Consider the following 15821-nt stretch of genomic DNA (forward strand, 5'->3'; position numbering starts at 1 on the left):
TGAGTCAAGCGGATAAATATGGGTTTTTAGTGAATTTATTGTAAAGTAAACATGCTACAGGAAAAAAAACACTGTTAACTCTTAATGTTACATCCTGTTTAATCGGGTGGTATAACTAAGATACTTTAGTCAAGTACTCTCCAATTCACACGGAAAGTTCATACCTTTTATCCATTTAAACGGAATTATTTTCGATATTCTGCAGATTAAAATGCTTAAGTCACATTCATTTTTTTATTTTTATTATTATTTTTAATCGTCTAACACCGATTAGTTCTCCGAGTATTTTTCCTGCACTACCTGAACGCAGCACCGTTTCAGACGTCGTCGGCACAGCTGTCCCAACTTTTTTTTCTTTCTTTTTCCCGCGAGATTTTGCGCCGTTTAGCGAAGCGAGTGGGGTGAAATCTCGGGCGAGCGTGAGAACAAGCAGGGTGAGGAGGAACAAATAACGTGGAGACCTGAAAAGTGTGTGCACACATTGCAGAACTTCACAAGAAGGCAGCACGGTAACTTTAAACGACATCAGTTTCTCCGGGGACGAGAAACTTTTCGTTTAGCGCCACTTTTTTTGCACTTTGGTAAAGTTGAGCTCTGCGCGGCTCGGAGTCCCTCACCTTGGAGCAGAAAGTCGGTCGGTGGTCGGCAGTTGGTCCTGCAGGAATGTCGCGACCAGAGAAACACGATTTTTATCGAGAGGAGGTGAACAAGACGATATGGGAAGTCCCGGAGCGGTACCAGAGACTGACCCCGGTTGGATCCGGCGCCTACGGATCTGTCTGGTAAATCGCCTTCCTCCAAAAAGTTCAGTTAGGTGAAGTTAGCCTGACTTGTCCATTCATTTAGACGAGGCCTGCGCTTCACAAGCTAATGGCGAGCAAGGTGGAGCCGCGGTGTCTGTTTGAGCAAGAAAAGCCCAGAACTTGCTATCTTTGACGTGTTACCGAGTTGTAATTATTAAGTGCTAATAAATTCCTGGCTGTGAACTAAGTATAGAAAGTCTGATCCACATGCACTGATCAGTTTGCATGTTAAGAGTCACACAAGTGTTCTGGTCTCCTCAGGTTACTCCGACCACATTTGTTCTGGATAAAGACATTTAATGCACATTGCACCGTTAGTGCAACAAATATAGCTGCTTGCTGCTAGGTAGGTTGTTTGAATTAACTCAATCCCTTCATATTGACGATGTGAGCACAGCTTCTGGATGTTTTTCTTATTAGGAGCACAAGTGGAAAGTTGAGATGTCCACTTCACTGATCTTGCATGGATAAAGAAAGTCAGAGTGCTGTAATCTAAAACAATGAATAGACCAATAGATTGACTATTTGGCTATTTAAAAAAAAATCTATAATAATAATAAGTGCAAACAGTTTTCTGTTTAAGTCACTGTGATGTTAGTATCTTTTACTTTTGTGGCTAACTTTAAAATAATGACTGAAAATGATCAACAGCTGCTAAAACCTCCCAAGTTGGTTGCTATGAAAACCACCAGCTGCCTTCATGCAAATTTGATAGGCAGCCTCATCAAAACCTTAATGTTCTCTCAGTGTTGCCTTTCACTCTTGATAACTAGTTATATGTTAGGGAGCCCTGCAGTTAATGTTTGATACGTTATATACAAATCTGCAGCTCGGAGGTATTTGCATGCACAGCAGAGTGGAGATCTTGCCTCTTGAGGGTGGGTTTCCTTAATGTTGCCTAGCGGCAGTAAGGTCATCTTTGGCTGAATGGACCCTTTACATAGGTTTTTAATTAAATGGATTGTGCTGCTGATACGATCTGGGACACAACATAGTCGGTGGTACACTTCTTTTAGTGAGCAGATGTTTGTTTTGCAAATGGAAGAGGACAGCTGTGCTGTTGCTGGGCAATAGGATAATCTGTTGCTGGTCAGATTACTGTCAGCTCGCTGCTACTGCTGCACTGACTGTGATTGTTTTTATTATAACAGTGCGCTGGCTTGTATTGTTAGCAGTTACGTGATGACTTCAAGTTTACTGTAGCCAGTAATTTGAAACTGAAACTGAACAGCATGCTCTAAACTGTGTGGCAATGACGCACACCTGAACCCTGCTGCAGGTTGGTGGCTTTATCAGAAGTCGACTCCCATATCATCATACCTAATAAATCGAACGAGTTAAGGAGCGTCTTTGTCCAAGAAGCTTGCACAACTGAACACTGTTATGCGCAAATTGCTAAAGGACATAGTCTTTTTTAGATGTGTTCATACCACTTAAAAAATACTCGTTTTGTTTCGGTGAGGGTGCTGCCTAGATAGTGTCTGCATTATGTAAGACAAAGGATGACTGCACTGTTTTGACTTCCTTCAATCAAACACGAGGTCCTTCTTATGAGGGAGCTGACGGGATGATTTAATATCTAATACAGCTGTATGTGGGATTTACATTCCTGCATGCTCTTGAAATGGGTAAAAGCTCAGTGCAGCAGTGTATGTAGGGAAGAACAGTTAAGGTGACTCAAATATATGCTGAGGAGAGACTAGAAAGATGCTTCGAGCCCTCTGTTTCTTGCTATGATGATAATCCCTGTATCCATTTTTATCATTAGGATGGCATTGCTATAGGTGGTTTCTTTGTTAACCTTTAATATCGATTGATGTTGATGTGTCTGCGGGCCCGCTGGTGTCCCCACAGCAGTCACACGAGGCCATCCACAAGCTGTGACTCTGTTTAGGTGAGTTAAGCAGGGGTGGGGTGGGTGTTGCTTTTGGGTCAGAGACAGTTGGTTTTCAGAGCGGGGGATATGCTGCTGCCAGGGCTGCTTGCAGTCTGCTGAGAGATGGCATTTTCTGCTGATGTCGTGCTTTTCCCCCCCAGCCTTCAGCAGCTCTTCCTGCAACCTACTTTGGTTTTTTGAGAGCAAACTCAGACCCAGACTGAGCCACATGAAACGCTTCAGTTCCTCTGCCTGAAAAGGACGGGCTTGCTTTGATTAAAGCCACAGTCTTTCAGTGTTAAATAAATGCTGATCACTTGTTGGTTTTATTATCTAAATTGGTGTATGCTAAAAGTTAAGGTGTTTTCCCCAATGAGATTTAAGCTCACATGTATGCTTTTGACTTTTTTTAAACAGCTCCGCCATTGACATGGAGACCGGTTTGAAGGTCGCTGTGAAGAAGCTCTCTCGGCCTTTTCAGTCCATCGTCCACGCCAAAAGAACCTACAGAGAGCTGCAGCTGCTTAAACATATGAAACATGAAAACGTGAGTGACTTGTCTCTCTTCAATTTGATCCGCCTGTTGAGAGCAAAGCCCTGCAGGTCTTTGCTCTTCAGTTTTGAGCTTAACAGTGTTTGTCTCATTCTTGCAGGTAATTGGCCTCTTAGATGTCTTCACCCCTGCCACCTCTCTGAAGGACTTCACCGACGTGTGAGTCGAATGTGCTTCTTTATGTTATCTTAAATTTAAAGTATCAGGGCTTTTGCATAATTTAACAGTGATGTGAAGCTCAGCAGCCTTGAGTTTCTCAGCAGCCCACAATCCCGACTGTTCCTGGAAAACACCTGGAGGCACGCCAGGAGACTGAAAACACTGACAAACATTCTTTAGACTCTCTGCTATGTTAGTTATTCACTCACTGGCTGTAGCCAGCCTCTTCATCACCAGCTTCCTTCCTTCTGTTTCCTGATTTCTGGTTTTGTGGAACATGTAGTACATGCCCTGGTTTACAGAAAAACGGGTAGTTATTGTTTGTTGATGTTAAAATCTCTTGGAAATTGGAAGTGAACAGCTTAGCAGTGACTCAGCATGCAGTTGTGCGTGCTGCCTTGCTTGTTATTGGTGGAGTGTCACTCTGTTTTTTCTTCTTCTTTCTTTTTGTTCTTGACACTCAAAGTTCAAACTGCAGCAGATTCCAGGGAGCACCTCATCCAACAAGTGAATGCTTAGTCACTCACTTATTTATGATTTCATACTGAAAATGTCCCTGTATTATTGACCCATCCTATTTACTTCATTATCTCAACCAAGCGATACTGGAAGCATTATCGCCGATATCTAAAATTCATGAAGGTCAGTGTGGCAGCAAACTGCACATCCTGGGAGCATACAGCGGCTAAAGTAAACATTGAAAACAACACCAGTTTTCTAAGTAAAGTCTGAAGGTGCTATTGACATGTCATTTCTCACCAGATGTTGGCAACAATCCACACATTCAAAGAAATCAAACCATAGATGTCCATAAATTCACTTATATGTAACAATAAGAAAAAATAAAGAAAAAAGCATCGAACACATGAAGAAAAGGAGGTGCAAAAAGCCATGGAAAGTCATGACACCGGCTAAAATGTATCAATAGTTAGAAAGCAATCCTGCTATTGGTGCAAATTAATATCAGCTTGTTCAGTCCCAAGTGATGGCCTAAGGTGTCACACCGTAAAACCAGTGAGCTCTCTCAAGACCTTTGCAGCCTTACTGTTGTAAGACATGATGCCACTGATTACAGAAGACTTTCTGAAATACTGAAGGTTCCAGTGAGCATCATGTGTGGGGCTGTTTTTCAGCAACGCATCACTGGCACGCTTCATATAAGGATCACTGGAGAAATGTAATGACACATTATTGATTATGAAGATGAAACGAGGGTGGATGTTTCATCGCGGTAATGATCTCAAACATACAGCGAGAGAGAAAAAATTAAGCTGCTAGAATGGTAGCCAATCATCTGACCTGAATCCAATTGAAAGTCTGTGGAAAGAACTAAAGCCCAGAGTTCACTGAAGGGGGCACACAGTGCCGTAATCACCAGCAAAGGCTTTTGCAAGAAATGTTAGATAAACTTCAGTAAGCATGTTCAATACATTTTCCCTGTGTCATTTTTCATTGGTTGGTTTGCATGGATAGGTTGTTGGTGAGATTTTCATGTCAATGCCACCTTTACAGATATATTCGGTGACACGTTTAATGTTTGTTTTACCTACTTTATATAAACTCTTAACTTGGTTCTCGGCTGCATCACAAACCTCTAATTTGAGATTTGCTACCAATTACTTGCAAATGTTGGACATTTGCACTGGGCTCTCTATTACTGCTCTACTGGCTGAAGTAAGAAGCAGTAACAAATATGGAAATAAACTCTATCCACTTGTGCAAAGATGAGTTTGTTGGGCAGTCTGTCCTGGGATTTCCCCAGGAAATTATTTGGCTGAGACAGTAGGTCAGTCAGCTCTCTGTGGAGGTGAGTAATTGGAGGGTGACTAAGTCTAACTATGCAATAATCAAATGAATTAATTTATGTAGTTTTCTGTGAAAGTGTCTGTCCTCAGTTTTGTTAAAGGTTATGTGTTACTTTTGCATCAGCTTTTTAATAAAATTTTAAGTTCATATAACTAGAGTCCTAAGCAACAGGGAGTCCTGCAACAGAGCCCTGATCTCAACATCAGTCAGTCTATCCAGGGTCATGTGAAGAAAGAGGAATAAATGAGACTTTTTCCTTGGAACACCAAACCTCCTTTGAAGAGCATCATGTGATTTGAAGTGCCGTGAAACTTGCATGACGTTGTGTTTATAGTGCAACACACAAGCTAGATTTTTTTTTTTTTTTTTCATAATCATTTGGAGGTATATCACAGTTTTATTCATGTAATAATTTATAAGGATCATGCAGCCTGTGTTTGGTCTCAGGATAGAAGAAAATAACAACGCTGTGTTCATTATTTGATCTCAAGCTTCTCTGACAGCTCAGTCAGATCACACAGTTAACACAATTTAAATTCAGAGTGTGGAAAAGGCTTCTGATAGATGACTCGGGCTCATGCAGAGATTTGAAGTGTAGTGAAGTTTTCTCATTTTTCATCCATCATCTTCCCGAGTATCTCCCCCTCTCTGACGTATTGTGTCTGCACAACCTTTTGAAAGTTGATTAAATCTTTGTGCAATATTTTTCCTAAACTTTTTTTCCCCTCTATGACATCGGACATTTAAAATTGCAGCGGTAGTTTTTAAATTGATTACAGGGGGGTAGATGCCATACCCTGCCTCTTGTAGGGATATGTTCCAGCCTCTGATGACCCAGTTGGATAAGTGGTTAAGAAATTGGTTGGATGAATTGCAACAGACTGTATATAAAAGATGGGCGGAGCCAATATGACATCACTCATTGCTTTCTAAATTCTGCATTTTGAAGCATCACTGCTGGTGTTTAGGCACCAGCGTGTTAAATTTGTTTTGAGCCAGAAGTGACCATATTTGGACGAGAAGGTCGAGTGCAGGGTTGCCAGCTAAGGCGTGTGCGCTTCTTTGCCACAGAACAGAGGGACTTTTAAACTTAACCAAAACCTAACAGTGAAAGAAATGCTATAAAAATCACTTTATAAGAATCGGTCCATTTACCATAAAGTTGCAATGAAGGGATAAAACACTAAAAGAGGGTAAAACTACTTTCTTATACTTGGCCATCATCAGGTTTTCAATGTATGTAAATTTGGAATTTTAATATTAAAGTCTTAAGGATTATATTTATTTATTATTTTTGTTTTTTGCTTTTTAAGTCTCCAGTGGCCCCTTTAAGAATTGCATGTTATTTATTTATTTATTGTTTTGTTAGCATTTATTTCTTAGCCCAGAGGCTGTAGTTTGTGGTTTTCACTCATTAAAGTCCATTAGGCCTTGGTAGGTTTATGTAAAGATGATTCATGTCAGTGCAGCATCATTTCAAACCACATGTGCTCATCTCTGCTGCAGGCTTGCAGCTCGAAGTGTGACGCACTGAAATGTGGAATAAACTGTTTGCAGTTGCATTGCTTCTTGGGTAATGTAGGCACAGGGCCTTTGAAAGGGAAGACAAATGTATGACTAAGAAAATAAGAGGGCCCACAACGCTAAACTGCTGAAGTAGACTCATTGAAACTGAACACTTTAATGACTTGCTGGAATTTTGTCTTCATACTTCGAGTGGCAGCATCTGTGTGCTGTTGTAATGGAGAGCCGTCCACTCAAGAAGCCCTGCCCTCCTCCCAGAAAAGCATAATGATATGGAGGACTCGAGGCAATGCAAGGTCACACATGTAGAGCACACGTAAAGCTTGGACCCCTGTGGGAAAGAGAACAGGGGGTGAGTCAGTGGGCTGGCGTGTCTTTTGCAGTGTTTGGCCCTGTTCTCCAGTGCATATCTGCCAAACGCTGTAAAGTTTCTGCATGCAACGTAAAAATAAGTAAAAATGTCAACTGTGCAGGTGCTCTGGGTATGACCCTGAGACTCCTCAGCGCTCTAGCCATGCCCCTCTTTCTTTAGGAGAGAGGAGAAGAGAGGTCACTATTCATATTTTATATACGTGTGTGTGTATCTATTCCCCCCCCCCAGGCGAATGAACTTAGGCGAGTGTCTGTGTCCTTATGTCTGCAGCTGAGAACAAGTTCAAGCACAACCAGCTATTTTAAGCCCTCGTTCTCTGTACTGTGTGCGAATAGAAGAGTATTCATGAAACGGGTATTTGTTGTGCAGCGGACTGACGAAGCACCACGTGGCTCTGTGAGTTTTGGCTCCAAAAGTGCTCGTCTAGCATCCCGCTGCAGACTCCTTCCATAAGTGCTGTTTGGGCATTTTAAACAGCTTTGGGATTAGATTTGAATTATCCACTGATGCAGTACTATTAAGCCCATTTATCTGGGGTGTGTTGTTAAATGACTTTCCATTTGTGAAGGGCTTGGCCTTTCGGTGCCTCTCGAGAGACGTGAGAGTGAAAAGAAGTAGCAGCTAAACCGGTTTAAGCTCACATAGCCATATGGGGAAATTAGGCACAGGCTGCAAACAGCTCTGAAATTATTAGTTTGGAAGTGCAAATACATTTTATGACATTAGTATTTTTTTTCTTTTTTTTTAATGACGTGAGAAACACTGGCATGGCTTCTGACACTTGTCTGTTTAAGCTGGGACAACAATCTTTTCTGCTTTGGCAGGTATCTCGTGACTCATCTAATGGGGGCAGATCTCAACAACATAGTCAAATGTCAAAAGCTCACCGACGACCACGTGCAGTTTCTCATATACCAGATCCTCCGAGGATTAAAGGTGAGCTTAAAGGAATGATTGATGTTGTGGAAAACGTGCTTATTTCCTTCCTTTTCTTGAGCAAGATAAAGATTGATGCCACCCTCATATCTGGTCAGCTTAGCAAATGCTAGAGTCCTAAGTGTCTGCTAGCTAACCTGGGCAAGGAAAATGTATTCGTATAGCACTTTTTACAGACAAATATCAGAAAGTGCTTCACAATATATGCAACTCTCCCTTTCCTGTCCTTAGTGGTCGGACTGTGTTGGAGATTCTAGTGAAATCTCTTCAGGTTTGCTGTGGTTTAGAGCAGGGGTGTCAAACGTATGGCCCGTGGACAATTGTATCTGGCCTGTGAGATAATTTCATATGTCAGTTATTAATGGCCGGGTTGTATGTAGCAGCCTAATCTTCAGCCCTGCTGAGAATCCATGCAGGCAGGGATGGGACTTTAATTTGATGGGCACACCATGTGGCCAAATGCATGCAAAGACAGACTGGGATCATACCATTATTGAAAGAAGGAAGGGGGGCAGACGTTCCAAGACGACAAGTGTAGTGGTACAGGCCGGGTAACCAGAGAGACGGGGCAACCGGATTTTAATGCAAGCGTGTTGGGGAAAAGTGATGAAATGAATAAAATGAGCAGCACCTGGCTGCATTTCAATGATATTGAAGATTACAAAGCTTAGCACAGAGCCATGGCTCAGTGTCCGAGTGTCTGACAGGCCTGAATGTTAAGAAGTTTGATCTGCTGCTTACCACAAACAGCCTCAAGCAGAAATTTTGGACTTTTAACTATATTTTTGTAGGTTTTACAGCTTTTCCTACTGATAAAAACTTCCCTTATTGTCATTCACACTACGCAAAGTAATTAAGCAATAAACATTTAACCTGTTGAACTCCATCAGGGGGGAGAACTTCTGGTTTAACGGGATGTACCGCCAGATCTGTTATTTAAACACAGACACCTATGGCATTCACAGAAAGGTCAGAATGTCAGCAAAAAGCCCACAAAACCATTTCAACAACCACCTAACGGCTAAAACAACAAACGATTAAAAAACAGGTAAACACAAAGCGCAGAGCCCCCCTTCTGTTTACTGAAAGTCACCATCTCTCAGTTTTGAGCAAAACTCACTGAACCAGAAGCAAAAGATGACATTTGAAACACATTGTAATGAATTCCCTCTTACCTCTGCTGTGATAAAATCCCACTTCCTGCACAGCTTTGTCTCTCTGTGTGTTTAAAGACCGCTTTCTCATCAAAAATCTTCTTTTTTAATGTCTTATTCGCTTGGTCACCAGTCTACCATTGTGTACAGTGTTGTCGGCCGCCAAGGTTAGAATCACTCCTGAGTTCCACCTGTGTGTACGTTCAGTGATGAGGATTTTACTTATTGTCTTAACTGTGTTCAGTTACAAATCATGTTTACTCAAGCTTCACTGCTCTTGTTACGGTAAAAACGAAATTGGCAGATAGCGTCACAGATAAGTTATTATCTGTAATAATAGTTAGTTTAGGTAAACAACAAGTTCTTTCTGGCATTCAGGCGGTGCTTATACACTAAACCTGTTCTGAGGTACTAGGAAAAGGATTTCACCTTTGAACTGAGATGTGTTTGTGAATCTGCTTTGGTCCGAGTGGCGTAAATGTTGTCTTCAGACCGATCTTTTTTGTGACTGCATGACAAAGCACCAACTACAACTGCCCCACAGGTGGCAGAGGTTCAAGAAGTATAACAGGAATGGTGACTCGGCTCTTGTATCTACAGCTGTCCGTGTCCACAACAGAGTGTAATCAAGGCCTTAGCTGCCCTCCATGTTTCCATTCTCTACTGTAGGCAAAGATGACCTTCTCCTAGCGCCATATATTTAATGTACAGATATGAGAGTGGTATCATTATATTATCTACCTCTAAGCAAGGAGTTCCTTCAGTGATTCTTATCTAATGTTTTTACATCGTGTCCTGTATCTCCTGATGCGTTTTGTTGTGTTAAATCAGTCCATCTGTAAACACACGATGTAATCTGACACGTCTGCTCCCGTCTCTCTGCAGTATATTCACTCAGCAGGCATCATCCATCGAGTAAGTGCTGTTTCATTTTATAGTAACTTTTGTCAGACAATCGTTGAACAGGAGGACATGAAGTGTCCCGGGGTTTGACTTCTTTCACTTTGCAGAGTCAGACTTGTTAATCCTGTGAAAAGAAAGGAAGTCATAACGCTTTGACTTTAGATTTAATTTTTAATGATGCAAGACTCATCTTTTAACAAAGAACAGATTTACTTCATCTCACCATCTTGGTTTAAATTACCACAGGATTTAAAACCAAGTAACCTTGCAGTGAATGAAGACTGTGAGCTGAAGGTCAGTGAAGCGCTGCTTTTATTTGAAACATCAGTTTATCTCAAAACTGCCTACAAATGTAAATGATTTGTTTTTTTTTTTTAAGTCTTGCTTTTTTTTTTTGCATTTAAATTGTTGTCAGATTTTGGACTTTGGTCTGGCACGACACACCGACGATGAGATGACCGGCTACGTGGCGACCCGCTGGTACCGTGCCCCAGAGATCATGTTGAACTGGATGCATTACAACATGACAGGTAATGCATCCAGTTCATAAAGAAGCTCCCCTCTGTGATCCGTCTGTAAATAGAAGAGTGTTCTGGGTATAATGTCTGTGTCCTTCTGTGTTTCAGTGGATATTTGGTCTGTGGGATGTATAATGGCAGAACTTCTCACTGGACGTGCTCTGTTTCCCGGCACTGACCGTATCCTTTTCATCTGACAGTTCGCTGTGCACACCATGAACTCCTGCAGCTGACAAACAATTTACATAACAAATTAAACCGATCCAACACACACCGATGATGACGTAGAGGCGCGCTGATTTGTCTGCAGTAAATCTGCAATACTGCTTTTCTCCGTCCTCACACGGAAAGCCGCCTTTCCTTTTCAGCACGACTCTGCCTGAGGCGTTTTCTCATGAAGAGCGATCACACATTTTTCCTCACTTGACACATGCACCTCTGAGTAATTTTTCCACTTTGGCACTATGACTCTTTCTATATTTTAAGTGTGTATCTTTGGCTCAGGTACACTTTCACTCTGTCTTTCTTTGCACCACCCTGTTTCTTTCTCTCTTTTCTTTTGCCAGTACATGGTAGCTAACTGCTGAGCTTGTAAGCAAGCGCTCCACTAGCCTGCCCACCGCCTCCAATCATTTTCTATTAAAATTGAATTCAATGTCTTCCACAGGAAACATCTCAGATTCCTTTTTTCCCTCCTGTGTGTGAAATGTAAAGATGATGGGATTGATTATTACATAGCTTCAAAGGAGGTCAGATTACAGATGTCCCCATGTGCAGCGTCTGGTCTTCCTTTACCGTGTGCTGGTAGATATTGATCAGTTGAAGTTAATCATGCTGCTCGTCGGAAAACCAGGTCCAGAGCTCTTGAAGAAAATCTCTTCAGAGTCTGTGAGTTCACAAAGCTGTGCAAGTTTTTTTTTTTTTTTCTCCCCTCTCTGTCTAACCGTATTTCTACTCTAAACTCTGCACTCTGTGGTTCAGCTGGAAATATCTGCTTTGTAATGACAGCATGTTTTTCACCCTCTAGCCTTGTGGGTGTGCTTTGCTTCCTCTGAAGAGCATTAAGCAGTGTTTGCTGTGAGATTATTGTTACACAGGTGATTTCATCTTTCACTGTGTGCCTGTAATGAGAAGTGTTGTCATGTGTCTTTCCTCTAATTCTGAGGATACTTAAGCTTTAGTTTTGTTTTTTTCTGGGCTCAAAGCTTGGAGACTCGTGACCTGGAGTTTAGCCCCAGACACAGCTTCTTAACTAACTCTGCTCTGTCACTATACTCCCCTTGACACAAACTTCAAAGATATAAACCAGCTTCAGCACATACTGCGTCTGACAGGGACGCCCACAGCAACTCTAATGAACAGGATGCCCAGCTATGAGGTGAGGAGGATACAGAGGTACTTTCTTGAGAGCGGACTAGCAGCGGGCGGACAGTCAGACTTTCCTCAGAATTTGTGCTTATGTTGATGGTTTCCACACTAACACATCCTAAAATAGAACAAAAGCAACTCAGAGCGCAAACCTCCGCCAAGACAGCTCACCCCCTAAACATTATTTATGTGCATGTGTAGCATTCACTCAATTGTTTTACAAAAATCCAAACGTTACTTGTGCATGAATAACTCGAGCTTCTTATATAATAATATTCTACAGTATATTTCCAACTATCCAGGCAGCTCATTCTCCTTCTCTTCACTTTCTTGAAAAATAAAACACATTTTAGGCTCAACTTATAAGAAAGGTAGATATAAAAATGAGGTCAGAGGTCAAATGTGACATATTTGGATGCAAACTATTATGTTGATATTTAGAATTCCAGTATACCAGTATCTCTTCTTAAATGTTGCCAATACAAAGGTTGTGGAATTTGAATCATAGTTTTAAAGATAAAAGATATTTCACTTGACCTCGAAGAAGAGGTCAGAGATCCAAAGTAATGTGATATTTTGAACCCTCATTATCATTATATGCCTATATGTTGTCAATACAAACAGTGGCAGTAAGCTATATATTATCACTTTAGCCTTCAGATCAATCTGTTGAACTTGAAGCAGAGGTTAGAGGTCAAATATGACTTTATACAGTACTTTTACCACACCTGTAAGAATTATAAGTTATGAGACTTTTTTCAATAAATAATGAAAATGACCTTGAAGACCTTGGTGGATGTAAACTTTTCAATCTATCATGTTTACAGACAGAATGACACGCCCATAAACGCTACCAATAAGATAACCGCCATGGCGGAGGAATTAATATTTGAAGCCACATTTTAAAAAGAGCTTCAAGGTTTAAGGAAAACTCAAACTCCTTTTGAGGCAAGTGGGGCGCAAGGAGGAGCTAGACCTCTTGGGGCAAAAAGCTTGAATTAAACACAGAATTTTACCGTTTCAGTCACTCCTGTGTCGTGTGACGTGCTTGCTGGACGTGGTTATGACAGTGATTTGCAAAAAGCACCTTGAGTTGGATTTTAAAAAAGTGCACTTCTCGATTTAAATGTTAAGGTTACTAACAGCATTTTGATTCTCAGTGTTTTTTCTTTTTGTTTCCCCCTTAGAAAGGTGCCATCTTCTTCCACCATAACACTTATTTTCAAACCACATGTTGAATTACATGAGAGGTTTATTATGAAGAGTATTATGATTGTAATACTTTTTCTTTGCTTCCCTAATAGACAAAGACAACAGTCCTTTCTTTTTACAGGATACTTGGTTTATTATTTTTTAAACTTTATTATAATTATTTAAAAATATTTATTAAAAGCCATTATAAGAATTGGATATTGGAAACAAGGTTTGCAGTGTAAACACTTGCACTCATAGGCACTAATGGGTTTTTGACTGCATGTGTCTCACTTCAGGCAAAGAGTCGAACTCTGTAGCAATACATAATACAAGCTCAAGTTCCTCAATAATAATTCTTCATAAATCTAGTTTTAAAGATGCTCTAATTATCACAAGAGGAACTTGTTGACTGTAAACTGCACTCATCAGGAAACGCAGCACAGATGTGGATAGATCGAAAAGCCGAACAGGTTGGAAAAAGTTAAATGAAATAATGTGTCACGACATGTTGCTGTTGGTAGGAACTCATGTTTGGTTTACTCTGATGTGTCTTCACAGGCCAGAAACTACATCAGCTCCTTGCCACACATGCCCAAGAGGAGCTTTGCTGATGTATTTATTGGCGCCAACCCACTCGGTAATGCCAAAGAGAACCTGTTTTTTTTCCTATGATTTACAAAGTTTACATAAAGAAACAATGGGATTGAGTGTGATTCAGTCATGTTTACATGCGGATGCGTTTTTAAGCTGTGGATCTTCTGGAGAGAATGCTGGTTCTGGATACGGATAAGAGGATAACTGCAGCTGAAGCTCTGGCCCACCCCTACTTCGGTCAATACCACGATCCAGACGACGAGCCTGAAGCCGAGCCTTACGACCAGAGCTTCGAGAGCCGGGAGCTGCAGATCGATGAGTGGAAACGTACGTCTTCTCGCGCTAAAACTGACAGCATGCTGATGTATTCCTCTGTAAAGAAACAAATCATCTTCTCCTTTTTTGCAGGATTAACCTTTGAGGAGGTGTGCAGTTTCCAGCCACCTAGCTTTGATGATGAGGATGACACAGAGTAATGAGACGCGGCACCAGTTCAACTCAAGCTTTTGACTACATAACTTATGCTTTAAAGTCTCAGACACACCACACACCAGCCCTTATTAGTCTATTGAGAAAACATAACCAGAAAACATAAGAAAAAAGTTGTTATTCTTATTTATAAATGACTTAATGTTGGTCAGTTGCTGGAAAACCTCCCTTCTCGCCAACAACTAAAATAGTTTTCTATTTAATATTTAGACTTTATTTCGACTCCTCACTGTGACGCTGAGATGCTGAAACACTTTGACCTATTGCTGTGCTAGTTTTTGTTTTTTGATTAATTTATGGATGAGCATTTTTCTGTTAGTTGAAAAAGGAGTTTGCTAGTGAACCACTTCCAAGCAGTTGCCCCCGATTCTTGAATTTCTGTGACAGACGTACATTTCTGTGTTTTTTAGGTGTTTGACAATTGGGACAATGTGCCTTCTCTGTGCAGTCACTGAACTTTAATGCTCACCAACTAGATTTCTCACATTTTACTGTTCAATTTGATTAATTTAGTTAGATGAAATCTGAGCCTTTTCCTATGTAGGGTTTTATTATTATTTTTTTCACCAAGGCCCATAAATATGAAGAGAAATCTGCATAGTACATGCTTTGCTCAAATTGTGTAAATATATATGTTCCATGTTTTTTAAAATTTCACACATGTTTTGAAGCAATCACTGTTAGCATGTACGTCAAGACATTGTGTGTGTGTCTGCTAGTGTGTTGTTGGTTTATATGAATTTAAGTGTCGTGCCATAGCTTTTAATAAAAATGCAGCTTAAATGTGTAAAAGGAGGGATTTGTATTTATACTTTGTGGAGCTGGTATTTATAAGCAATCGAAGGATCCCTTGAGCTATTTTCAATTTTGCAGAGTAACTACTGCTTTAAGTCCTTTGTTTAACAAAATAAAGACTTATTTCTAAGAGATTGTTTTGTTTTTAATTTTTTATCCTTATTTCCAAGCCAATCACTTATCTCTAACTATGATGCCTTACCATGATTCATGGACTTGTGGAATCACCTTTAGCAGTGAATTGAAGTAATAGTTTCCTGTGTGATTACCAGCCTCTCACATCATTGAGGAGGAATTTGCGTCAGTTCGTTGAGGTTTGTGGGTATTAATTTACGCACAGCCCTTTTACGGACCCAGCACAGCATATCCGTTAGGGCTGGACCATTGCAACAACTTAAGCCATTCTTTTGTAGATTTGCTGCTATGCTTGAGATCAGTCTAGTATTGCATGAGGCAAACTTTGGCTGTCAGACAGACAGCTTCACATTTATCTCTAGTACGTACACACACACACACAGACACACACAGACACACACACACACAAATTCATGGTCACCTCAATGACTGCAAGGTATCCATGTGCTGTGGATGCAGCACAAACCCAAATCACCACTTGCCCACCACCGTGCTGGTAGAATTATGGCTTGCTCTGTATTATGTCCCTAAAACCTAATATGAATTTATCAAATATGCATTCCCCCAGTACATTTAAAATAAATAACTAAATTATATTTTTCACCTTTTTTTTTTTTTTTTTTGCTGCAGTGTGACAATTT

General features: G+C 40.7%; 1 protein-coding gene across 2 annotated transcripts; it reads left to right on the top strand.

The window, feature by feature from the left end:
* Positions 1-381: 381 nt before the first annotated feature.
* Positions 382-15177, top strand: mapk14a (mitogen-activated protein kinase 14a). 2 transcript variants are annotated; one of them, XM_040047407.1, is made up of 12 exons: positions 382-782; positions 3097-3226; positions 3333-3391; positions 7919-8030; positions 10070-10099; positions 10334-10381; positions 10503-10617; positions 10714-10785; positions 11414-11493; positions 13726-13804; positions 13915-14088; positions 14170-15177. In XM_040047407.1, the coding sequence occupies exons 1-12, from the start codon at positions 664-666 to the stop codon at positions 14235-14237; spliced, it is 1086 nt and encodes a 361-aa protein (XP_039903341.1). In that variant the 5' UTR covers positions 382-663; the 3' UTR covers positions 14238-15177. The 2 variants fall into 2 exon arrangements, with proteins under 2 accessions (XP_039903341.1, XP_039903340.1); XM_040047406.1 differs by lacking the exon at positions 11414-11493 and adding an exon at positions 11904-11983 and having other exon boundaries at positions 664-782.
* Positions 15178-15821: the final 644 nt, after the last annotated feature.

The sequence above is a fragment of the Simochromis diagramma genome, unplaced genomic scaffold (assembly GCF_900408965.1).
Source record: "Simochromis diagramma unplaced genomic scaffold, fSimDia1.1 OVJJ01000387.1, whole genome shotgun sequence".
NCBI classification, from domain to species: Eukaryota; Metazoa; Chordata; class Actinopteri; order Cichliformes; family Cichlidae; genus Simochromis; species Simochromis diagramma.

What these genes read in the sequence shown, in the direction of transcription:
- mapk14a (XM_040047407.1), top strand. Translation starts at nt 664, where the DNA reads ATGTCGCGACCAGAGAAACACGATTTTTATCGAGAGGAGGTGAACAAG. An exon ending in GGCGCCTACGGATCTGTCTG is followed by an intron (nt 783 to 3,096) that starts GTAAATCGCCTT and finishes TTTTTTAAACAG; the next exon opens with CTCCGCCATTGACATGGAGA. An exon ending in GCAGATCGATGAGTGGAAAC is followed by an intron (nt 14,089 to 14,169) that starts GTACGTCTTCTC and finishes CCTTTTTTGCAG; the next exon opens with GATTAACCTTTGAGGAGGTG.